Here is a 27,609-nt window from a genome sequence, read left to right on the forward strand (position 1 = left end):
AACTTTGTTTTGCTTCGATCTTGCATGGTCCCCAAAGTGCATCTTGAATAGTTGCCATTTTAACTGCTCAGAGTTTAAGCTTGAAGGAAGATATTCTGTATCATCTTATAAAGATTGACGTTGAGTTTAAATTGCTTAATTTTAAATATCCTGGCATCACACACAGTCCTTGTGTTAGAATTTCATTTTATTTTTGATCCAAAATACAAGTTCATTTACAAAATAAAAGTTACTTGCATACCATGAACTAGCCTCGATGATCGGCACAAGATTGACACCATATATTACACTTTAACTGGGTGTGTTACTAAAGGAATCGCAGATCTCTTAAAACTAAACTATAGATATATAATTGAATAATCACTCATGTATCCCGATCAAAAGTATGTGATAAAATAATTATGCACATCATAATCTATCTATAATCTTCTCCCCCCCACTTCCTCACCATCCCACACCCCACCTCCCCCCCCCCCAACCCACCACCCCCTCCCGCACCCTCTCCCCGGTGAGGATTGTTTGTGTTCTTTTGTGAGGCAGGCTTTTTCTTTAAACAGAAAATACCAACAATGTTGAGGGTTCATGGGTCGGTGTGGGGATGGTTATGTTGTATGCCCGCAAAATATTTGAGTGGCTGGAGCACAAGGAGCGTGAATGTAGGGACAGTATACATATTTTAAAAACCCGTGAGTAGCTGGGTTACAAAATTGCGAATCTGCAAATGTCGGGGCTTCCTGATATTTATGTGAGCCTGATTGTTTTGTTTTTAACTCAACTGGACTATGTCCAGCTGAACTTTTGTCGACACCTAGTGTCTGTCGTCCATCTGTCGTCTGTCTGTCGTCTGTAAACAATTCGATGTCTACGCTCTAAAAGTCACAAATATTGATTAAATTTGATGAAACTTGTTATGCAGCATCTTTAAGACATAAACTAGTTTGGGATTGCATTTGGGCGTTGCACGCCCAAAAATGGGTGCGGCAGGGCGGCTATATTGAAAAATCAATTTTTGTCAATCTGGTACTTCCTAATGTACCTAGAAGGCTGAAACTTGGTGTGTAGACAGTATGTAACAAACCTCAACACATATATTACGGGTTTTGACGATGTCCGAAAAATGACCTCGTTGTGACCTATGACATGACTTGACCCATAAACATCAGTTTGGACGACATCCAAGCTCTAAAAGTCACAAATACTGATAAAATTTGATGAAACTTGTGCCTTTTGCCACTTAAAGATATTTGAAAACACACATATAAACGCACATATAAACATATAAATGCACATATAATCTATATAGTTTGTGGTTCTATTATGCATATTCTAACCATATTGATATAGACCAGTTGAGTTCAGGTTCCCTGGAACCTCTAGTTTTTCATCATACAGGTTCACAACAATTATGGTTAACCATCTTAAAGTACCCACCCTTTCATCTAAATGCTGAGAATTATGTTCAAGTGTGACACAGTACATGGGTACACAGTATACAATACATATTTGAGCTTATGCTTATGTTTAAGACTATTTGAATCGCAGATTTCATGCGAGCAATGACGGGTTAAAAGTGAACAGCGAGTAGAACCGACAAAGTGTACACACACACACACACACACACACACACACACACACACACACACACACACACACACACACACACACACACACACACACACACACACACACACACACACACACACCCTCATGTAGCATTTATCACGTCATTTTGAAAGTCCTATATTGGGTGTAGGAACCCTGGTTAAGCCCCAAATTCGTCCCCTCCTTGGTGCTGCTTAACCTAGAAGTTAAATCTTCAAAATTGTAATACCATTCAGTCTTTCAGGTCTGCCCGTGGCCTTGCATTTGAGTTTTGTGATGTAGTTGTCATAGGCTCAAAATTTACCTGGATTTTGCAAGAACTAATTTTGAGAACGCCATGAACGTTTGGATCCAATTTGCCATTCGTGTTCCGATGATTATCTGATTGCTGTGATTGGTGTTCAATAACTTTTTTGCAGGCTACAAGCAGAAAAGCCTGAAGAAGTCGCTGCTCAAAATGTCGACACAAGTTGGCTCCAGCAGTGTCCGCAAGGACGGTTGGTGAAGGCCTTGCTCGAAGAGCTAAAAAGCCTAACAGGACAACAAGGTGCCTGTGTGATTTTGCTTGCTTTTCTCTGTGCATATTATAAATCGATTAACCTGTTAGAAATTTCATAAATACTCGTGTCTTGATGACACTAATTCATGGTTACATTCATTATATGACCAAAGCTATTGCACATCTGTGTGAACCAAAGGTCTTGTACATATGGTGGATGTAACCATTAATTACCTCCGCCACCAAAGGCGGATGGAGGTTATGTTTTCACCCCTGTCTGTCTGTTTGTTTGTTTGTTTGTTTGTGAACAAAATATGTCAATACGTTGTTTCAGAAGAAAATTCGGACGAAATTTGGCAGGGATCTAGCGTATGTCACAAGGACGAAATGATTAGATTTTGGTGAAGATTCGGATCTGGCTACTAGAATTTTAAAAGTGATTCTTCACCATTGGGAGATAGAGCCAAAAACGACACAGCAGGATATCTCAAAAAGTTGTAGATGGATTTGTACTAAACTTGGTGGACCGGTTGGGTGTCTGACGAGGAAGAATCTATTTTGGTGAAGATCTGAATATGGATTCGGATATGAGAATTATTTAATTTTTTAAGTGATTCTTTACCATTGGGAGATGGGGCCAAAAACGATACATAGCGGGATATCTAAAAAAGTTATGGATGGATTTGGACAAAACTTGTTGGACAGCTTGTGTGTGTGACAAGGAAGAACCGCTTCAAGTTTGGTGTAGATCCGGATCGAGCTCGCAGAATTAAAAAAAGTGATTCTTCACCATTGAGATGTGGCCAACCAGTTGGAGGTATGCTCTCTACTGAGTGCCGTTCTAGTTTATATTCTGTTTCAACTCAGCACTGCCCCCAAAGAGAGGATCTATTTACAACTACACTGCTCCTTTCCTATGCCATCTCTAGGCATTGCAAAACGTCATTGCCGGGCCCCGAAGGGGGCTTGGCAGTGACGCACGCTGAAAGGGAGTACTCAGTTTTCACTCTGGTTGTTTGTTTGTTGTACACCGCGCCTTTCCTATGCCATCTCCAGGCATTACAAAACGTCATTGCCGGGCACCGAAGGGGGCTTGGCAGTGACGCACGCTGAAAGGGAGTACTCAGTTTTCACTCTGGTTGTTTGTTTGTTGTACACCGCTCCTTTCCTATGCCATCTCCAGGCATTGCAAAACGTCATTGCCGGGCACCGAAGGGCAGTGATGTAGGCAGTGATGTAGGCAGTGATGTAGGCAGGGCTCGGCAGTGACGCATGCTGAAAGGGAGTACTCAGTTTTCACTCTGGTTGTTTTCTTGTTTGTTTGTTTGTCCGGGCGATATCTCAGCCATCCTTTGATCTAGGAAGCTGAAATTTCGGCACAATAGTGAGCAAGGCCTTTGTCAAAAACGCTATTTTTAGTTTTTTGATTAATCAATTAATTGAGGAGTTATTTAATTATTAGCGATTAATTAAGTACTTATTTAATTAATTACATTTCCTTTCTCTTCTGACCATTATCTCAGGCACCTTTTGAGTTAGGAAGCTGATATTTGGACATGCCAATGACCAGGCAATTTGGCTGCAAAGGCTATTTTTGATTTATTAATTAATCAATTAATCAATTAATCGATTAATTATTTAATTATTCGATTAATGACTTTTTTTTTTTTTTTTTTGTTACAGATTCTGATGAAATGGTGGTGGTTTATGTGTTCTATGACCGAATTGATTAATAATTTAATTTTTTTATGATAATTATTTATTTATTTTCATTATTAATCATTTATTTATTTTCTTTCTCATTTGGCCAATATCTCAGAACCTTTTGAGCTGGGAAGCTAATATTTGGACATGACAGTGACCAAGTGATGTGGCCATCAAGGATATTTTTGATTTATTGATTAATCAATTAATCGATTAATTATTTATTGATTAATCAATTAATTATTTAATTTTTATTAATGATTTATTGAATTAAATTTCTAAAAGATACATCTTCGGATGAAGCAGTAGTGGTTTAGTTATGCCATTAGCCAATTGATTAAGAAAATATTTTGTGATAATCTTTTATTGATTTTAATTATACAATTAATCAATCAATTATTGCACACCTCTCCCTCCCAATGCTGTCTCTATGAGCTGCATTGCGGTATTGCCGGGCGCCGGAGGTGCCTCGGCAATGCCGTGCTGTAGGATATTTAATTATTTGGCATGGGGGCGGTGTACTTTGAATGTATCTGTACTTGTTTTCTTTCTTGTTTGTTTGTCCGGGCGATATCTCAGCCATCCTTTGAGCTAGGAAGCTGAAATTTCGGCACAATAGTGAGCAAGGCCTTTGTCAAAAACACTATTTTTTGTTTTTTGATTAATCAATTAATTGAGGAGTTATTTAATTATTAGCGATTAATTATGTACTTATTTAATTAATCAAATTTCCTTTCTCTTCTGACCATTAACTCAGGCACCTTTTGAGTTAGGAAGCTGATATTTGGACATGCCAATGACCAGGTGATTTGGCTGCAAAGGCTATTTTTGATTTATTAATTGATCAATTAATCGATTAATTATTTAATTATTCGATTAATGACTAAATTTTTTTTTTTTAAGTTACAGATTCTGATGAAATGGTGGTGGTTTACGTGTTCTATGACGGAATTGATTAATAATTTAATTTTTAAATGATTATTATTTATTTATTTTCATTATTAATCATTTATTTATTTTCTTTCTCATTTGGCCAATATCTCAGGCACCTTTTGAGCTCAAGCTAATATTTGGACATGAGTGACCAAGTGATGTGGCTATCAAGGATATTTTTGATTTATTGTTTAATCAATTAATCGATTAATTATTGAATTATTCGATTAATTACTAAAAATATATATATATTTTTTCAGTTACAGATTCTGATGAAATGGCGGTGGTTTATGTGTTCTGTGACCGAATTGATTAATAATTTAATTTTTTAATGATTATTATTTATTTATTTTCATTATTAATCATTTATTTATTTTCTTTCTCATTTGGCCAATATGTCAGGCACTTTTTGAGATGGGAAGCTAATATTTGGACATGACAGTGACCAAGTGATGTGGCTATCAAGGATATTTTTAATTTATTGATTAATCATTTAATCGATTTATTTATTGATTAATAAATTAATTTTTTAATTTTTTAATTAATGACTTATTTAATTAACTTCCTAAAAGTTACATCTTTGGATGAAGGACTAGTGGTTTAGTTATGCTATTAGCCAATTGATTAAGAAAATATTTTTATGACAATCTTTTATTGATTTTAATTATGCAATTAATCAATCAAATATTGTGCACCTCTCCCTCCAAATACAGTCTCTATGAGCTGCACGGTTGTATTTCCGGGCGCCAGAGGCACCCCGGCAATGCCGCACTGGAGGATACTCAATTATTTGGTATGGGGGCGGTGTACTTTGAATGTATCTGTACTTGTTTTTTTTTTTTTAATTAAAGCTTCACGCTTTGCATTTAGACGAGGCCCAGTTTGCAGGAGGGGAAGTCTTTGAGGATCCCCCATAAGGGGCTTGTCCTTGTGTGAATGGCGTGCGCTCTGCTGGGAGGACAATTGACAATAGTTACATTTGGTGTCAGGTACCAGCTAAAATGTGTGAAGGAGATTAACACGGGTAAATAGCTCATTAGCCTGCCCTGTGTGTGTGTGTGTGTGTGTGTGTGTGTGTACCTTTTCTATCATTTTAGCTATTGTCATCAATTTTTACCAAAGCCTTATTATGATAATGCAGAAAAGGCTTATTAATTATTTGGTCAAAGGTCAGCGCCACATAAAATCGTCAATTTTTATCCAATTGATCTGAAATTTTAGGAATTTGCATATTGGCTCACTGAATTGATTCATCAATCAAAAGCTAGAAGCTGGTTGTTTTTTTTTTTAGATGAAAAGTTCAAAGGTCAAGGTCAAGTCATCAATTTTCATTTTGTATTTTAAAAAAAACTTTTTTTCGTTATTTTGAGTATAAGGAAGAAGAAGAAGACGTCTACATTTGTTTTTTTTTGTGTACAAAGTTGAGGCTCCTGTAAGAGCTAACACATAAAACACAAAATCTTAAACAGAGACACATAAAATATATTATAAAGGGAGCAGGAGACAAGAGGTGCAGAGCAAGGGTGAAGCAAACAAGCACAACAACAGGAGAGAACAGGGACATCGGTATATTTGTGGAAGGAAGAGGGCTGGGGGGGAGGAGGGGTACACGGTATAAAACAAATGGACACTACTAGGAATTTCAGGAAAGAAGTTGGAGATTGAAAGAGGTGGATTTGGGGTGTATTAACGGGGGTAGAAAAGATCAAGGTTTTGGATGGGGGCAGATAAAAGATGGTGGTGAACAGCTGTTTTAAAGAACTGGAGGGAGGAGAGGGATTGAACAGAGTGTGGGAGTTTGTTTCAGAGGTGGGAGAAAAGAGTGAAGGTGAGCAGAGAGTCTTGATTTTGGCAGTTTCACCTGAAGAGCGTTGCTGGAAATGGTTGCTTGTTGCTGAAGTATGAATACAAACGTACATGGACGGGCTTTGAATTTTCAGATGATTTCGAGTTGTAATTCATACTAAGCCATCCTTTTTCATCACTTTTGGATTTGGAACGCCATGGCTAGTCAGTGTAACAAAATTGAAGTGCTGAAATGATGCAGCTTCTAAGGTTGAACTTTGTCACCTTTGGTGTTTCATTATAGGAGAGATGCAAGGTCATAAACATTGGGGCTTTGGTTTCTCAATACTATTATGAGGATGGAGGTCATGTCGAGTCCAATGAAGACTGTTGGGTATCATATCTTGTGGCAAGCACGAGAATGCGCAGCGAGGCCAGCCACAGTTACACACGGTCTCCGGCATTTGACGCACTGGAATCTGGTCAATGCCGCTTGGTCCGGATTCTTTCTCCTCTAGCGGGCCTGGTCGATACGCTCACTTCTCACCTCAAATTTTGTGACACCTTTGTTGACAATTCTTCTCCAAAACGAGTGTTCTGCGGTTTGGTGTTCTCACTTGGCCGGGTCAATATTACAACCTTTTAGCTTAACATTTAGACTATCCTTGTAGCGCTTTCTAAGTTTTCCAATGCCACATTTGCTCACGGGCCATTCCCCATAAAGTAACTGTTTCGGGATCCTTAAGTTGCTCATTCTTACGTGGTTAACAGCCCATTGTAGTTGTTGTTTTTATTATAAAACTGATACACGGCCAGTTTTAATTAGCACATCCAGATTGGAAACTTTTTCTTTCCACGTTATGTGTAGGATTTTCCGCAGACATCATTGTATGGCTTCCAGCTGACAAATGTGGCGACTATAGGTTGTCCAGTACTCAGCACCATACAGCAATGTACTCAGAACCACAGCTCTATAGACTGATATTTTAGTAATCATTTTAATATTGTGACTGTTCCAGACTCGGTGGTAAACACGGCCAAAGGATGTGCTAGCCTTTGCTATCCGATTGGAGATTTCCCGATCCAATTGACCATCATCGCACAAAACACTCCCTAGATAGGTGTATGAATAGGAATTCTTCAGTTGTTGATCGTCCACGAAGATACACGGCTCAACACTCTCCGAAGTAGGTGGGGGCTGATACATTACCTCAGTCTTTTTGATAATAACAGTGTCTGAAGTGTTTCACTGCAGTATAAAAACTATCCATGAGTGACTGAAGATGCTCCGTAGGCGTGTAGGTACATGATAAGGGGCCCGGGGACAGGATCGCACCTGCTGTCCGAGTCCCTGAGAAGGTCTCAGGTCGCCTGGACCGTGATTGGGGATAACGGACCACTTTGTGTAACACATCCGTGGGCCCAGGTGACTCAAAAAGCCGCCTGGAAAACAGCCGAGTACCCCTCCGGGGGAAAATTGCATGGGGACCGCGTGATGTTCCCTTTAACTTCAAGTCTCATGTAGGATTGCCATTGAGGAGTGTCAGGTGGTCTTTTGCTACCTCGAAGTCAGAGGCAAGCTTCTCTTCCTTGGAAATGAACATATGGGATGGCATCCTCTTCCAAAAAAAGCCCAGTTTTGTCCACGTTAAAAACTAGCTGGGGAGGGTATCTAAGCTTCCACAAGGGCCTTAAACTTGAATGGAAATTCAGCTGCCTGCTCGTCCGTGCTTGTAGATTCCCCAGTTATGCGAATGTCATGCAAATTGCTGCGGCATGTAATCGACCAAACCACCCTCGACTGTCCATAAACGTCTCCTTGGTAGATCCCTCGCCTTCCTGCTCTTTTACTCCTTCATATAAAGTCGGTGCCTTAGCCATAATTATTGCTTGGCTCAAGGGCATAGTGCACCGATTCATATCCTCAATCCAGGTGGATAAAAGTTTCGTCATTAAACTGTTCCTCGATCTCATTAATTTTGTCGCACCTACGGGAGTCATGGACTGACTGGATGCTTAAATGTTTTCCTTGTCCTTAGCAATTATTCTTACAGACGATTCCCTTAAACCAAATTCACAACCAACAGTGGTGGTGCCAACACCTGATTCCATTTGCCTTACCACTTTAAATTTCAGCTCCAAACTGATGCTTTTTCTTGACACTTTTGGTATATCGTAATTCCCAAGGCTTTCGACACAATTACCAATGGCGTCACAGAAGCAGGAAGACAACAACGCGCGTGCTGATTAGTTGAAAGTAGCTGCGCTCAAGGATGGCTCTGATTGTCTGCCAGTGATGTCAGCACCAGCGGTTTCGTTTATGGTCAACGCGGTGCATTTAATCTTGTAGCTTTTCACTCGCTTAATGGATTTAAAAAAAAAAAAAAGGTAATAAAAAATTGAATACTTTAATTCACGCTAATGTGAATCCGTGCAAAGCGGGTATCTCAATATAGGACGATATCTCAAGTTATGGATGGATTTGGATGAAACTTGGTGGAGAGGTTGGTTTGTGACAAATTGATTTGATTTTGGTGAATATCCAGATCCGGATAATATAATTTGTGATTCTTCACTGTTGATAGATGGGGCCGAAAAATATTCATAGCATGATATTTCAAAACGTGGATGGATTCGGACAAAACTTGGTGGATGAGTGAGTTGAGAGGTTGACAAGAACAAGCTGATTCGATTTTGGAGGTCTGGATCCAGATCTGGCTTATCAGTGGGATACAAAAAGTAAACTGTTCAGCCTGGTGGAGATGTGCACTATACTAAGTGCCGTTCTAGTTTATATTTGTTTAATGAGGGAGAATAAAGTATACCTGGCTTTTATATTTGTTGATTTTAGGCAAAGAAAGCACAACCATCATTGGATGTGCCTTCTGTTCTCTTTAATTTATTGATTGGGCTTGCACACAATCAGCAATCACTGCCGAATGGTTGGATTTGAAAGGGCATGAAACGGGGTAATTTAACTTTTTGGACTGTCTTTTCTTTAGTTTTATTTGTTATTCCACCTTTATGTTTTGAGGATCCCTTGGAAGCAATTTGTCGTGCGATCAGGCCCAAGTGTTACTCGTGCGATCAGGCCCAAAAGTGTTAGTCATGCGAAGCCTAAAAGTGTTAGCTAAAGATGCTCCTGCATCCAGTTGGTCACTCTGCTCCCAGTCACAGCACACCATGACTGATGCATTTTGATTACATGTGTTGTTAAAATGCACCCCGCAAGCCACTGCAACGATTGACCAGATCTTTAAGCAGCACCTTTATGTTTTGATCTTTTCCTTTCCCAGCTGACCTTTCCTTTCTCTTTGTGAAGTTGGGAAAATAACTGATGTACCCAATTGGTAATTATTGAGCCCTGGTAATGGAGTGAGTCGAGATGACAAAGTCTATGTGTGTTGCAGGTTGTAGTGACACGCGATCATCACGCCTTGTCCGGCAGTTGGAGGATTCAATATTCCAATTGACTTTTTCGTCATCTGCTAGCACAGTGGAGCATCAGTCGTTGACCTGGCTTCGGAAGGAGAATGAAGAATTGCGCCGGTGAGCTGCTGCTTTTGATGGGCGGCGTTTTTGTTGAACTTTTTGATTTATTCCCTGTACTCTCGCCTTGCTCTTTAAGCAACATGAACACTTTATTACCTCCGCCACCAAATGTGGATCGAGGTTATGTTTTCACCCCTGTCTGTCTGTCTGTTTGTTTGTGAACAAGATATCTCAAAAAGTTGTGGAAGGATTCAGACGAAATTTGCCAGAGGTAGTGTATGTGATAAGGACGTAATGATTAGATTTTGGTGAAGATCTGGATTCGGATCCAGCTAGTAGAGTTTTTTTATGTGATTCCTCACCATTGGGAGATAGGGCCAAAAACGATACATAGCAGGATATCTCCAAAAGTTGTGAACAGATTTGGATGCAACTCGTGTGTGTGTGTGTGTGTGTGTGTGTGTGTGTGTGTGTGTGTGTGTGTGTGTGTGTGTGTGTGTGTGTGTGTGTGTGTGTGTGTGTGTGTGTGTGTGTGTGTGTGTGTGTGTATATATGTACATGTATATAGATATATGTATATAGATATATGTATATAGATATATGTATATAGATATATATGTATATATATGTATATGTATATAGATATATGTATGTGTATGTATGTGTATGTATGTATATGTATGTATATGTATGTATATATGTATGTATATATAGTATATATATATATATATATATATATATATATAATATATATATATATATATATATATATATATATATATATATATATATATATATACACACACACACAGACTTGGCATTTAATATGGAATTTTTTTTTTGTGGGGGTGAACTTACTTTTCAAGATGTCTCAGAACCAAAAGTTCATTGGAATTATGTTGAAATTATTCTAGATTTTGTTAATGTGACCTTCAAAAGAAACAAAAACCACATTTGACATTTCGAAGCAAATAAATTGATCCTTGAAAGTGATGTAAACTGATATCGAACTCAATTCATGGACAGTACTGTGTTAAACTTCTGTACGTTTTCCAGAAGTATCTCTTTATTTTGCACATTAGGCAATTTTTTTTTTTTACAAAAACAAAAGTTAAATTACGACTGGGATTACGGACAGTAAAATTACAGTTCAGTACTTCGTGTAACCCCCCACGAGCATTCAGGAGAGCACGTACACGTTGAGGCATGCTGTTCAGGAGATTTGCCAAGGTTTGGACAGGAATCGCTTGCCATGCAGTGACAATAGCCTGCTGCAATTCACGCACAGAGGCAGGCTGCTGGTCCAAGTTGTCGATTTGACGCGTTAATTCTGCCCACAAGTTCTCTATCGGATTCATATCCGGGGACATGGCAGGCCACTCCATATGCTCTACACCACGGTCAGCAAGAAAGTGTTGGATCATGCGAGCACGATGTGGCCGTGCATTGTCATCTTGGAAGACAAAGTTTCCTCGAAAGGCTGCACGAGCAAATGGAAGCAATGTTTCTTCCAGAATGGCCCCGTACTTGAACTGGTTCAGGTTTCCATTCAGAACAACCACGTCAGTTTTGCCCCCTGCATGAAAAGCAGCCCAAACGGTCACCCCACCACCTCCAGCTTGGACTCTTGGCACTAAACAATCTTTGTTGTAGGCTTCATGCACTTGTCTGTGCACTCGGACATGGCCATCTTGACGATAGACCAGAAATCTAGACTCGTCACTGAAGATCACGTGATTCCAGTGTCCTGGCTGCCATTGACGGTGCTCTCTGGCCCACTGCAATCGGCGCTGGTGGTGTTGTCTGGTCAGGTGTGGCTTTCACAGGGGACGCCTGGCACGATAGCCTGCTTGAACCAGTCGTTGGTTGACTAGCCTTCTGTATACAGGCACATTTGTCAGTTGCTGCCACTCAGCCCTAAGCCGATGAGCTGACTTGGTACGGCCATTGCGGACTAACCGGTGCAGCTGGCGATCATCCCTCCTTGTGGTTCTGCGGGGACGTCCTGGCCTCGGTATTGGAGTAGGAACATCCTCTGAGCATTTCGTTTCAGGATCTTTGATACCTGACCTTGAGTGATGCCATACTGCCGAGCAATAGCACGCTGTTTCATGCCGTAATTTCGTAAAGCCACCACTCCATGACAAACAGCATTGGCGAGTTGACGGACCATTTCCAGAGGAAGCGGCAATAACTTTTGGAGACGTGCAGCAGTTGTTTTCCACTAATACAGAACGCAACAACCCTTGTATACCCGACTGTGAAGCCAATCACCAAATGCACCTGTCCATACATTTTGCCACGCCACCTGTGATATAATCCTGTTGTTGACTTCTTGCTGCGACAGACAATCAGTGACATGATTCTTTAAACAAATAAATCACCAAAGTGTAAAAGAAACTCACCAGATTGATATACTGAGTTAAGAAGGTAAACCCGTCAAGAAAAAAAAAAAATTCCATATTAAAATGCCAAGTCTGTGTATATATATTGTTACAGACGCGGTTGTGGATGTTGGTTTACCGAGCGGTTTGGTATGACCGCGCCTGCACGTTTACCCGATTATGCTCGAACGTTGACTAAGTCGCGCTATGCTAGATCAATGAAGGAAAAGGACACAACGGCTGGGATTAAAATGACACGACACCAGGGATACGGTTCTCAAGACCTCCGGAGGAGGTTATATTATGGCGGAAGGTTAGATTACAGGAATGAGAGGGACAGCATAGGAAGATAGGCACTTAAACACGGTCTTATACTAGCCCCGACAGACGACAGATAAACGGGACAAGGCTGACTCACACGGGGATTGATGGCAAGGAAAGGCGGGTAGTCGATGGCTCAAGGTGCACTCTTGGCTCAAGGACAGGGTACAGTACGGTCCAGTAGATGCAGGGAGGTCACAGCGCTCGGAGGTCGCGACTGGTTCTTTCGTCTTCAAGCTCGGGGCGCATCTGACGTCACGTCCGGTAAGTCGCTGCGTATATCCGGCGGGGAGTGACACGCCCTCGGCTAGTTAGCTCCGCCCCAGATGGAATCGGTCCGCCCTTCTTATTGGGTGCGGGGGGGTTACCGGCTCCGCCCCTGACGAGGAGCTGACAGCCGGCCCCTTCGTGGTAACCCCGTGGAGCGCATGGGCAATGGCGGCTAACCAGGCCGCAGTGAGGACGCACACTCCCCGCGCCGCGCCGCCCCCAATCTCCTCTGTTGTTGTAGTTGTAGTAGTTGTTGTTGTTGTTGTTGTTGTAGTTGTTGTTTCATGGGGAAGATGGGAGGAGGTAAGGGGAGGTCCTAAACTCACTACTGGTGCCATACAATCACATTCTGGTGCAACGAAGAGTCGGAATTAATGGAAACGAGTCCTTAACTGACATAGACTAAGAATAACTAGCAAGATGTCCGAAAGTTGTCTACGTGAGATGCGGTGGACCTGGGCACGACATTTAATGGGGGAAAAAGGGGAAGGTCGGTTCTACAGAGTGTTATTTACAGACAATGGGACTAGGGAATGGGGGATTGGGGATAGTTGGGGAGTATTGGGGAAATAGGGGAGTATTTACAAGCGGATATTGAGGCCAAGTCCCATATCCGCAACATTGCACCCTTCTCTACCCTCGGGGCGTCCCGACCCGATAAATTTTTACCTATTTTAGTGTGGCACTCAGATGTAGTTCCCTCTACTATTAACTCTACCCTGAGTGCGACAGTTTTACAGATATTCACAAATGAGTAAATATGTCCCCCTGCGACGTTGCACCCTTCTCCTCACAGAAACACACCCACAGGATAACCGAATCGCGGAAAGAATTCGCAAACTAAACATACAGCCGGTAGGGAGCATTATTTACAAGACTACGCTGCTATTTACACTACGATCCAGGACCTGTTTTTGGAGGAACACATGCAGATGTTATGCATAGAGAGAGCACGCATGCCAGCATCGATACACCAACCCACGAGTGCTCTGTGGCCTTAAGGCCTTTAATAATGTGCAGAGCACCCCTTCCCTGCACCAAAAGCACCACCCCATCACACAGTCAGCACCATCCGGTGCAGTCACCATTGTTCATCAATGTTCAACAATAAAATAAATTCAACAACCCCTAACCCTGCAGGTGTCTCTTGCTCTTCGTGTGGTGCACTTGGCCTTCTTGCTTCCCTAGAAATAAAGAAAGGCGCCAACCGCGTCCATTTCTTTATTGTGGCCGTCAGGGGGCCAACTATTAGTGGTTCACCTGTTTGGCATAGGTGCCACGTTGACCCATAGGTCCATCCATGGGTGGTGCTTGGCCGCAAAAGAACTGCGGTCCATTGTGGGTGGCCACAAACATTGCGGTCCATATGGTGTATCGATCCAGGCAGCAAGCAGCGAAAGTGCAGGCCCACAACTGCGGAGCCAGCACCTCTCTCTCCTCTCTCTCTGCCCCAAAGCCAGATCCTCGGAGGTGGGAGACAAAAGAAGAAAACAAGTGAGTAAGGTGGCAAGGGCGCAAAAGTGCACGCAATATAAGATGATGCACACTGGGGGCACATGGGAACCAGGTGAGACAGGTACGTTCCTACCGTACGCCCCCCCCCCCACCAGGTAACCTACATGGCCCCTCCCTTACCCCTTACTGTATCCACAAAACACAACACTACCCATAAACATCTACTTTACAAATCAACAAACATCCCTACTGTCTTCCCCGTTCCTCCCATATACCAAATTCGTCTTCTCTCCCTCCTAACCAATCAAATTTGCCATTTTCAACTCTCATCAAAATTTGCCATCTCCAACTGAACATCAAAATTTGCCATTACCAATTCATCATCAGTCCCTCCTAAGGAGGGAGAGATGGAATCACCCCAATGTCTCATCCACGTCGTGATGCGTCTCACCAATCCACACAGCAATTCTCATTTCCTGCACACAGAACAAAGAAAACACAGGTGTGGAGTCATCATCATCACCACAGGTAAGTGGCTGCGTATGGTGCGACAGGTTCATCAATCCTAACTATTTCCTAAATGACTTTAACAACTTTACACTACCCGGGGTCTTTCTCCGGCCAACCATTGGCCCTCTTACACTATGGGTTCTAAAAACCAATTCCCATTGGCCAAACTGTGGTGCTTTTCAATTTGGGGTCTCACTCCCCCGATTCATCTCCCGGTGCCCTCGCACAATTTCTGGGCTGTGGCGTGTACCTCTCCCAGCGGGTCTACCCACCTGCACACCTCCACCACTGCAGTTGCCTCCGAGCTTACCTGCTCCTTACCCTAACCTAACTACCTGAGGAAGGCCCTCTGGCGCTCTCCCCACTCGGTGCCCTCTCTGGCACTGGGCTGCCCGATCCACACCCGGGATCCTCAGGCACCCACTCACAACTACCGGCTCCCAGAGCCCACCTGCGGCCTCACCTGGCCGACATCCTCACAGTGGTGGAGTGCCCAAACCAACTACACACACTAACAGGCTACACGCCCAGCCATTTCCACAACACGAATGCACCCATTCACAACACCATTCTGCAACCGCACCACAGATGCCAATATCCAACCACAATTTACCTGTACCCTCTACCTAACACTTACACTACCCGCCCCGGGTATCCGTGATGGGGGTCCACTCTTCCCCCATTCACACCTTCGCACCATGCACACCACTCCGTACCACTTACTCCAACTCTCTCCACACACCTGTACCTGCACACCTGTGCTCTCACACCTGGTGCCACCTGCACCCTTCTCTCCCCAAGCGCATTCGCGCTGATCCACAACACTCATTACTCACACACTGCTCCACACACCTGTCCAGTTGCACACCTGTGCAATCACACCTGTTCCATCCTCACACACACACGGCATCATCTCATCTAACTACTCCCCTCTGAAACTTGCGCTTCCCAGTCGTCCCTTTAAACTATTGCGCTCCCTCGTCATTATCATCCATACTAATCTACCTGCGTCCCCACTACAGGTATCAGTCACTAACTAATCTTAACGTTACCTACTGTCATCTTCGCTAGATCCCTATCAATATAACCTAACCCACCCGGGCTAGTTTTCACTGCCATACACCCCATAAGCTATAGCGCATTTGCCCCACTATGGGAAGGGTGGCAGGGATGCCCCCCTTACCCACCGGGCCCATCGCTCACTACCAATTTTGCACATCAAATTTTAACAAATCAAAAATTTGGCCAATCACTGCCCATCATCTGCCAATCACTACTGCCAATCCCTTGCCAATCATCAAATTTTGTTTTTCTCTAATTTTGGGTCCAAAACACTAACCTCATCACCCAGTCTACTCAATAATGCCTCTCGGTGCGCCAATTCCTGTCCAAAGCCCGGCTTCGTAAAGCCAAGCAATGGATGCTGGTTGTTTTGTGCCGGCGGCGGGATGCGTCCGGCATTCGGGGCAGGGACGGGGGCTTACCCGGGCCGAGATCCCACGCACCATCTCGGCGTGGAGCCATCCAATGTCCCTATCTCGACCTGCCGGAATGCCTCAACAAAAAGTGGTCGCCATGACGACCCTTTCTATCGGGCTGCCCGCTCCGCCTAGTGGAGCACGGACGCGGCCGTTCAAAGCGAGGCCCAGCACGCACCGAGGGCCCGATTCGGCTAAAAGTCGACCTAACCTCTAACCCGGTTACCTTCGATGCCTCACCTGCATGCTTACACCCCGCAGCCCGTTCCTTGCTCACACATCCAGCCGTTTCCATGCTCCTCGTACCTTTCCTTACACACCCAGGTACACCCATTCCACTCACAGCCTTGGTCACACACCTGGCCACCGAACACCTTGGCACACATTCGTTGGTAGCACACCTCACCAACACACCTCTTCGCACCCCCTCCTCGGTCACCTCCTCTGTGACAATCACAGGTGTGCTCTCATTCGCACACCCAACCACGTGCCTCACCACCAACTCCAGCGTGCATTCCCACTCACGCTCTACCATTCCAGGTGTGCATCCTTCCATCCCAGGTGTACATCCTCGCTCACCTGTCACAACCAACTCACTCTCCTTGTCACTCTCACTACTCTCACCTCCATTCTTGACAGCGCACTCACCCTTACTCTTGACAGCGCACTCTTTCCTCATGCACCCCAGAGTCGGACTTTCTCGCACACCTCCTTTTTCGCACACCAGACCTGTCGCACACTTCACCAACGGCCTCTCACGAACACCCGGGTCTATCTCGACCCCCAAGCTTCTTAAATCCCCTGGCGCATCATACGCACGACCATATTGGTCACCACTTACACCGGGTCCTCTTCCTCTTCGCTTCTCCTCCATCACCTGCGAATCCCTCATCCGGTTAATGAGCACATCATCACGATCCGAACACAGACTTTGGACCAATTCTTTTACCTCCTCTTTTATCTCCTTCTTATCCTCTCTCCGTCGCTTCTTAATTTCGCTCACCCCTTCTTCCACTTCCTCTAATTTCTGTTTCACCTCCTTCATCTCCTCGTGCGCCCCTTTAAGTTCTTCCTCTAACTCCACTTTATTTTTTTCTATGTGCTCCCGCACCTCCCGCTCTTTAACCTCCATCACCTCTACCACCTTGTTCATTTTTCTCGTCAAGTCCTCATGTACCGTCTGGCACTCTTTTTTAATTACCCCTACGTCCTTTTTTATCTCTTTCTGCGTCGATTTTAAACCCTCTATTACCGCTGTGTTCTTCTATACCTGGTCCCCCAACTCCTTTTGTCCCACTGTCAGTTGTTCTACTCCCATCGTCAACTCCTCTATACCCCCTTGCAATTTTACAGTCCCCTTTCTCACCTCCTTCTCCATGCGCTCCTTACAGTGCCTCACCTCCTCGCGCACTCCTCCGACCTCCTCACTCACTCCTCTTCTGATCTCCTCTCCTATCACTTGCATCTCCTGCCCAGATGCCACCCTCATCTGCTCCATTTCCTCCCTGTGAGCATCCAGTTTGGTTTCTACCCCCATTCTGACCCCCTCTATCTGCTGCCCCATTTGGTTAACTTCCCTTTCCGCTTGGTCCCTCATGTCCCTCAATTTGCCTTCCATCCTGTTTTCTAACCCCTCTAACCCCTTTTGCATTTCCCCTAATCTATTGTCTAATTTCCCAAATTTCTCGTCTAATCCCTTAAAATTATTGTCTAACCCCTCTCCGGTACCCCTCGCTTCGTCCCTCATTACCCCCATTTCGTTTCCCATTACCCCCAATTGCTCATTCTGAGCCTCCATCCGGTTCCCCATTTGTCCCATACTGCTTTTCAAACCTCTAATTTGGTCTCCCAATTGCTCACCCATTTGTTCCATAAGGGCCCTCATTTGCAGGAGGAAAAGGTTCGAATCCACCAGGGGCGCTGCCACGGTCGCGGGCGCGGTGACCAGCGAGGCGCCATTTTGCGCCCCCGCAACGTCGGGCGCAACGACGCTATTTTGTGCGTCTGCTACCCTCGCTGCTTCGCTCTCCTCGCGTCCCTCAATTTGGTCCTGGACCGACCCTGCCTCACTCTCCCCTACCGGACCCCAGCTGTCTTGATCCGCCATAGCGCGACTTTCAAAATTCGGGTTTTTATTTCCGTAAAACAAATCAAATTTCGCCGTTATAATTTCGAGCGCGGGAAACGCGCTCCGGATCGAATTCTACCTCCCCAACACCAATTGTTACCCTAGTGGTACAATTGGTGTTCCAAAATTTGGGCTAAATGAATTTAGTCCCAGGTCCGAATCCGACACTCCTGACACCAATTGTTACAGACGCGGTTGTGGATGTTGGTTTACTGAGCGGTTTGGTATGACCGCGCCTGCACGTTTACCCGATTATGCTCGAACGTTGACTAAGTCGCGCTATGCTAGATCAATGAAGGAAAAGGACACAACGGCTGGGATTAAAATGACACGACACCAGGGATACGGTTCTCAAGACCTCCGGAGGAGGTTATATTATGGCGGAAGGTTAGATTACAGGAATGAGAGGGACAGCATAGGAAGATAGGCACTTAAACACGGTCTTATACTAGCCCCGACAGACGACAGATAAACGGGACAAGGCTGACTCACACGGGGATTGATGGCAAGGAAAGGCGGGTAGTCGATGGCTCAAGGTGCACTCTTGGCTCAAGGACAGGGTACAGTACGGTCCAGTAGATGCAGGGAGGTCACAGCGCTCGGAGGTCGCGACTGGTTCTTTCCTCTTCAAGCTCGGGGCGCATCTGACGTCACGTCCGGTAAGTCGCTGCGTATATCCGGCGGGGAGTGACACGCCCTCGGCTAGTTAGCTCCGCCCCAGATGGAATCGGTCCGCCCTTCTTATTGGGTGCGGGGGGGTTACCGGCTCCGCCCCTGACGAGGAGCTGACAGCCGGCCCCTTCGTGGTAACCCCGTGGAGCGCATGGGCAATGGTGGCTAACCACGCCGCAGTGAGGACGCACACTCCCCGCGCCGCGCCGCCCCCAATCTCCTCTGTTGTTGTAGTTGTAGTTGTTGTAGTTGTAGTTGTTGTTGTTGTTGTTGTTGTTGTTGTTGTTGTAGTTGTTGTTTCATGGGGAAGATGGGAGGAGGTAAGGGGAGGTCCTAAACTCACTACTGGTGCCATACAATCACATTCTGGTGCAACGAAGAGTCAGAATTAATGGAAACGAGTCCTTAACTGACATAGATTAAGAATAACTAGCAAGATGTCCGAAAGTTGTCTACGTGAGATGCGGTGGACCTGGGCACGACATTTAATGGGGGAAAAAGGGGAAGGTCGGTTCTACAGAGTGTTATTTACAGACAATGGGACTAGGGAATGGGGGATTGGGGATAGTTGGGGAGTATTGGGGAAATAGGGGAGTATTTACAAGCGGATATTGAGGCCAAGTCCCATATCCGCAACAATATATATATATATATATATATATATATATATATATATATATATATATACACAGACTTGGCATTTAATATGGAATATATATATTTTTTGACTTGGGTTTACTTTCTGAACTCAGTATATCAATCTAGTGAGTTTCTTTTATGCTTCGGTGATTTCTTTGTTAGAAGAACCATGTCACTGATTGTCTGTCGCAGCAAGAAGTCAACAACAGGATTATATCACGGGTGGCGTGACAAAATGTACGGACAGGTACATTTGACGATTGGCTTCACAATCGGGTATATAAGGGTTGTTGCGTTCTGTATTAGTGGAAAACAACTGCTGCACGTCTACAAAAGTTATTGCCGCTTCCTCTGGAGATGGTCCGTCAACTCGACAATGCTGTTCGTCATGGAGTGGTGGCTTTACGAAATCCCGGCATGAAACAGCGTGCTATTGCTCGGCAGTATGGCATCACTCAAGGTCAGGTGTCAAAGAACCTGAAACGAAATGCTCAGAGGGGTGTCCCTACTCCAATCCGAGGTCAGGATGTCCCCGCAGAACCACAAGGAGAGATGATCGCCAGCTGCACCGGTTAGTCCGCAATGGCCGTTCCAAGTCAGCTAATCGGCTCAGGGCTGAGTGGCAGCAACTGACAAATGTGCCTGTATCCAGAAGTCTAGTCAACCAACAACGTTGGAGAAGAAGGGGGAGGAGCGCCCGGAGCGGGGCGTGGCCCCGTCCATGTGTCATCAAGGGTGGAGTCGGTGAGCCCTCGCGACCAACCAGGGCTGAGGTGAGCTCAATCATGGGCGTAGCCCTATGAAACGCGGCTTGATTTCAACGCGCACGATATAAGCACCGCGGACGGACTACTTAGAGAGTTGGGTGAAGAGTGGCGTGAAGAGAGTTGCGTGAGGAGAACTGCGCGAGGAGGCCACTGCGAGAGAGGGCGTGCTTCCTATGAGAGTTGGGAGAGAGAGGTCGTTGAGAGCTGCGGGAGAGGGCGTGGGCGTGCTCTTACGAGAGAGAGAAAGTCGAATACCTTCCCCGATATAAGAACCCCGCCAAATAAGGCCCGCTCACGTGCAACAATATATGAGCAGCGCTACCTGCCGGGTTTTGCCGCGGAGCTGGAACGTGGATCGGAGCCGGAGCCCACGCCGACCATCTGCCTGGACCCTTCTCCTACCATTACAACCCAATACCATCTCCCGTGTAAGTCTGTTTGTTTTGTCCGGGGTTTGTTGAGCTCAGACTGTATAGTTAAGGATTGCCCTGTGTCTGCTTCTTCCTCTTCTTGTACATTCCTTCTTTCGTTTCCTCTTCTAATTGTACAAATTGTGAATAAATTGCCCTGTTCTTTCTGTTTCCTCCTTATTCGATCGTCTTCGACTTTTCTCTCCATTGAGTACCTGTGGCACGATTCGGAACCGCTTTAATCGGGTTTAGTCCTTTTGTTAATGGCTCGGGCTTCGGATTGCTAACCGCTCGGCAAATTCCATCTTGTCCGCGGTCCGAGCAGGAGTTATCTCCCTGCTTCACGGCCAGGGGTAGCACTCAGGTATTTGGGACTTCATTGACCAATCACCCTGGCTACTCCCGACCGGAAGGAGCGTTATAACTTCTAGGGTTGGGGGAACGGCCAGCTTAAAAGACAAGGGGATTAACCCCCCCTTGTTAACGGGAGCGCCGACCCCCGAATCCGCAACAATATGTACGTATATATATATATATATATATATATATATGTATATATATATATGTATATATATATATGTATATATATATATGTATATATATATATGTATATATATGTATATATATATATATATATATATATATATGTATATATATATATATATATACAGTGGTACCTCGGCTTATGAGTGCCCCAACGTACGAGTTTTTCGGGATACGAGCCGTCGCTCGGGCGGTTTGTTGCTTTGGGATACGAGCCGAGATCCGATGTACGAGCTCAAAAAAATTTTTTTTTTGAATTTTCCGGTTGTGGCTTCCGGTTCCGGTCACGTGGTTATCTTGCCGTGAAAGCATCTCTGCTTGGATATAAAACACGCAATCGTCGAAATACATGAGCGAGGAATCTCCTTGCTCCAGCCGGTGACGTCATCGGCGGGGATCCCCGCCTCCAGAGTGGCTGGTCACGTGACCGCCAAAGCGTGTCGCGCGTGCGGGTATAATGAGCTACACCTGTGGATCACGTGACCACGGAAGCACGCCTCGCTTGAGAGGCATGGCTTTCGGTTTGCGTTTTGCTTTATAAGGCGCGATAAATGGGCTTTTGAGTGTTAGCGGTTCATGGCGTTGACGGTTCATGACGGTTCATGACGGTTCATGACGGTTCATGGCGTTGACGGTCAAAAACCCATTACATCAATTTTACCAGGCACTGTACAGTAAGTACAGTGGACACCAAATGCACGGTGGAAGGCTAGAAGTAGAAGATCGTCCAAGACAAGTGAGAATAAGCCATACTTTGGAGATGACGTCATTCGCTGGTCCGATAACCAAAGATGTGGTATAAAAAACCAGGTGAGCTAACAATGCAGCAATGAAGGAATTCGGCCAAGGCACCGGCACACAACGACCTACCTACATCGAAAGACTCAATGCCAATGGTGACAGAAGCCAAGACGGCCGGCTTAAACACCGCCGAAAGACCACGGTGTACCAACTTACGATGCAGAACATCTTGCACTTAATATGATGACAACAGGTGCCATCCTCTGACGTACCATTACAGGTACAGGTACAGTACACGTGAGCACAGAGCAAAAGTTCACTGAAACCGAGATTAAGAAAAAAGAAAAAACACCTCGTGGTCCGTGCTCGATATCCGAGTTTCAATCTTTTCAAACACATGATGCTCTCGGTCACGGTATCTCCTGCGAGCTGCTTCTCCTTCAACCACACAAACAACAACTTCTCCATATCTTCATGGATAGAGGTCCGGAGCTTTGAAATAATCGTAACGCCCTTGGCTGGCGTTATAGCCTTTATGGACTCCTTCTGCTTCAAAATCGTACATATCGTAGAAGGAGTACGATCGTACTGCCTCGCCAAGTCGACAACACGCACACCTCACCTGGCATGCTCTTCTCCTCTGCTTAATAAAACCAGTTTATTTCTTTACATTCTCTTGTATTATGTACAGTATATACGAGGTCGTGCTTGTTTATACATTATTTGTTATTTATAAAGTACATTTTTGTTATTTAAAAGCACCTAACAAAAAAAATTGGTGTTTTTTTTTTGAGGCTGGAACGGATTAATAGCATTTCAATGCATTTGAATGGGAAAATTTGCTTTGACTTACGAGCGATTTGGCTTACGAGCTCCGTCACGGAACGGATTAAACTCGTAAGCCGAGGTACCACTGTATATGTATATATATATATATATATATATATATATGTATATATATATATATATATGTATGTATATATATATATATATATATATGTATATATATATATATATATATATATATATATATATATATATACGTATATATATATATATTGTCGCGATCCCGTCTGTGGAATGTATCCCAGCACGGAATACGGACGTTAATGTCCGGGCTTCAAGTAGTCCACGGAGTGAACAAAAGAGAACTCAATAAACACAATTGTGTTTTAATCGGCCTTCTAGGGGTAAGGCACGATTATTTATTGGCTCGATCACAAAACCATAAAAGGTAACAGGATGGAATACTGCACAAAGCCTGCAGGAACGGTCGGCACCAGGAGCTCCAACCAGGACGCAGGTAATATCTCTCGCGGTTCCAATCGACGACCTCCGGGACTCGGAGGGTAACAGGATGGAATACCGCACAAGGCCGGCAGGAACGGTCGGCCAGTAGCTCCAACACGAAGCAGGCAATCACTCGCGGTTCCAATCGACGACCTCCGGGACTCGGAGGGTAACAGGATGGAATACCGCACAAGGCCGCCAGGAACGGTCGGCCAGTAGCTCCAACACGAAGCCGGGAATCACTCGTTCTCTTCTGGAGTTCCTCGCTCGTAAAATACAGAACGGTATTCGACCAGCCCAACTCGGCTGTCCGGAGGCTTCAAGGAAAACCCTTATGATATTTCCCACTCGGAGCCTTCGAGCCGTGTGCGTCGCATAAGATGGCGACCGCGCTCTCTGACCCCTCCACCAATCACGTGCCGAATTCCCCCCCGATCGCGTGAGGCTCCAAGGATGCCACGTCACGCGGTGGGCGGGGCACCAAATCGGTCGTGAGAACAGGTGGTTTCACCGGTGGTTTCTCACAGTCCTCCCCCCCTAAGTAAAAACCCCGTCGAATAGACGGCGTTTTTTTAAAAACCAGTATTTGTAGTAGGTGCAAATCACATGGCAAGATGATGGCGGTAATCGCTAACAGGCAATTAACGCCATTAACAAGTATTAACACTTATTAACAACAATAACGCAACAACGCCACAATACAACGCAACGCAATAGCGCAACAATAACGCAATTATTAACGCACAGGCCATTAACAGGCATTAACAGGTTAACAATGAACCAGTTTGGTTTTTTTTTCCACACACAATAGTTAACACCATACACCACATGAATATCTACCCTACAAGAGTTACACTTCACACAAGCACAATAGAGAGGCAAGGGGGCCAAACTCAAGTTGGGGGAAGCGTTGACAGGAAGGGAACGGGCCGAGACCTAGAGCGGCGGGTACTCCTCCGGTGTCGAGAACAACAGTCATATGCGTAATGACCCCTTTCACCGCACTGGTAACATCGATCGTTCGGGTCGAAAGGCCTGCGGACCAAAGGGCGTCTGAAACGAGGCCGCCGCGACATGCCATTCGACATCTCGACGCACACACGCGATCCGCAAATTAACCTTCCATCAAGGGCTCTGACCGAATCTTCAGCATCTCGTGGCTCTTCAAACTCAACAACTGCAAATCCAGGTGGGTTTCGAGCCACCCATACGTTGCGGAGTGGTCCGTAATGTTCGAAGACCCTCCCTAGCTCGGCCTTCGCTGCTCCATTGCCCAGGGTTCCCACATATACCTTAGCATTAGCGTTCCTGCTGAATCGCGACATGGCGGGAGCGGTCCCTGAGGAGCACGGCACCTGAGGGTGGCTGGACGGGAGGCTCGGGTGGACTTCAGCTGACGCAACGTCACCGTCGGGAACTGGAGTCGAGGCGCTAGGCTCCTCGGGCCAGAGTGAAGATATGTCTGACTCCGCCACTCTCTCCGCCTGTTTACTCTGGGATCTAGTGACCCCCCCACAGGTCAGAGTCAATGACTCCTCCCTGGCCATGGCATCATTGCCAATCAGCAAGGAGACCCCGGGTATCGGGTAGTAGGGTACCACCACACAGGTCACTGGACCCTTAAAAATGTCACTCCGGACCTCGAGGAGGGCAAGGGGATACCGGCCAAGAACCCGGTCAATGCCCCGAAGGAGGGTATACTCGCCGGTATAACGCATCTGAGAGGCCGGAACTACCCCCGCCCGGAGAACACACCGTGTCGCCCCAGTATCCCGAAGGTATTGGGCCTCAAACTTCAGCATCGAATCAGGGCCACCCACTAAGGCTGTCCCTGAATAATCCTGGTACAGTGGATGAATGGAATTAGCCTCGGTGGCAGTGACCTCGGTCACCGATGCCACCGTCGTGTGCGAGGGCCCGGCGGATGAGCTCCACTGATCTCCCTCCGACTTAACAGGAGGGTTGCCTCGGTAGGCCGGACTAGCGGGATTAGAGAAGCAGCGGTTTTCACCGTGCCCCACGCGTTTGCAGAAATCGCACCAGGGCCCTGCCCTGGTCTGCGGCTCGCGACCGCCACCAGTGGAGGGCATCGGAGAACCCCTCCCCTCGATCCAGCCGCCGGGCAGACGGGGGGCGGTCTTGATCGCAGACTCCTCCGTCTTACGACGCGACTGCGTGACTTGCAGCATTTTGCACGCCAAAACATGTTTATCAATAAGGTTGACGCAGTCTGCCAAGGAAGCAGTGTCTTTGTCGACAAGAAACAATGCTAAGTCAGGCGGAAGCTGTTGATCGATACGGTAACGCACCAGGAGTTCCGCCACCGCTTGAGGTAACTCAACCTTGCTCCCCTTGAACCATCTCTGCAGCTGTTCCAACAAGGCCCGCGAATGTTCCTCATAGGTTTGACTGGACTCACGAGTCCAGCTGAAAAAATTTCTCCTATAAATACATGCGGACACCGCATAGGCGTTCAAAATCTCGGCCTTCAATGCCCTGTATCTGTTTGCGTCCTCGGTTGCCATCCTCGCATATACCTCCCTCGCCTTCTCAGATAGATGGCTCACAAGATGGCCGACCCACAAGCTCTCATCAATGCCACCGGCAGCCAACAACTTCTCCGCCATCTCCAGATACGCTTCTGGCTTCGTGTCTCCCGTCCAGTCCGGCAAACGAACATGAACAGTTTCCGGGACTCTTGCAGCAGACCCCTCTGCCCGCAGTCGTTCAGTCAACATTCGCAACTCATGCTCTCTGACGCGTTCAGCTTCTGCTGCCGCATGCTCTCTCTCTGCTGCCGTCTCTGCTGCCGCATGCTCTGCCTCTGCCCTGTCATTCTCCCTGTTATACATGTCAAGTTGTTGAACCGGAGTCAGCCCGGTCCAGAAGGGCGAACGCATGCATTTAGTCATGATGGGATCGCTTCCTAACATCTCGGGTTGAGTGACCGGGTCAAGGCTGCTTGCGTCGCTCACCTCGCCACCCACGTGACTGTCAACATGATCAGGTTGAACTCTCACTTCCCTGGTCGACATAGCTTGGCTACGAGTTATCATACGACCAGGCACAAAACACAACCTCAAACACAACGCTCAAACACAACGCTCTGTTGGGGAAATACGACACAAACTACGCAATATCACCCGCACATCAAATTGCCAATGAGAAAAATACCACGTACAAATACTCACGTTTTTTTTTTTTTTTTTTTCGGTTGTTTGGAGGGATCCGAGGCTATTCGCTTATCCTTTGTCGGTTGTTTGGAGGGATCCGAGGCTATTCACTTCTCTGCCCAAGACAGCGTCCTACGGCGAGAAAGTTCCTCCGAGACGGCGTCCGCTGGTGAGAAGGCGATGAACAGATGCCAGAAGATGTCGTCCACTGCAGAATTCCCGTCTCAATCGAATGGCTCTTACTTGAATGATCCTAGGACGAGCAACCCATTTGTCGCGATCCCGTCTGTGGAATGTATCCCAGCACGGAATACGGACGTTAATGTCCGGGCTTCAAGTAGTCCACGGAGTGAACAAAAGAGAACTCAATAAACACAATTGTGTTTTAATCGGCCTTCTAGGGGTAAGGCACGATTATTTATTGGCTCGATCACAAAACCATAAAAGGTAACAGGATGGAATACTGCACAAAGCCTGCAGGAACGGTCGGCACCAGGAGCTCCAACCAGGACGCAGGTAATATCTCTCGCGGTTCCAATCGACGACCTCCGGGACTCGGAGGGTAACAGGATGGAATACCGCACAAGGCCGGCAGGAACGGTCGGCCAGTAGCTCCAACACGAAGCAGGCAATCACTCGCGGTTCCAATCGACGACCTCGGGACTCGGAGGGTAACAGGATGGAATACCGCACAAGGCCGCCAGGAACGGTCGGCCAGTAGCTCCAACACGAAGCCGGGAATCACTCGTTCTCTTCTGGAGTTCCTCGCTCGTAAAATACAGAACGGTATTCGACCAGCCCAACTCGGCTGTC

The 27,609-nt window shown here is 45.9% G+C and overlaps 1 protein-coding gene across 2 annotated transcripts in view; it reads left to right on the plus strand.

The window, feature by feature from the left end:
• Window positions 1-27,609, plus strand: part of CCDC14 (coiled-coil domain containing 14) — an 80,429-nt gene that overhangs the window by 18,863 nt on the left and 33,957 nt on the right. For both annotated transcript variants that reach the window (XM_068122173.2, XM_068122174.2), the window contains exons 9-10: window positions 2,022-2,149; window positions 9,934-10,072. In XM_068122173.2, the coding sequence (XP_067978274.2) occupies window positions 2,022-2,149; window positions 9,934-10,072 (267 nt within the window). The remainder of the gene's footprint in view (window positions 1-2,021; window positions 2,150-9,933; window positions 10,073-27,609) is intronic.

The sequence above is a fragment of the Myxine glutinosa genome, chromosome 7 (genome assembly GCF_964187855.1).
Source record: "Myxine glutinosa chromosome 7, kmMyxGlut1.1, whole genome shotgun sequence".
NCBI lineage: Eukaryota > Metazoa > Chordata > Myxini > Myxiniformes > Myxinidae > Myxine > Myxine glutinosa.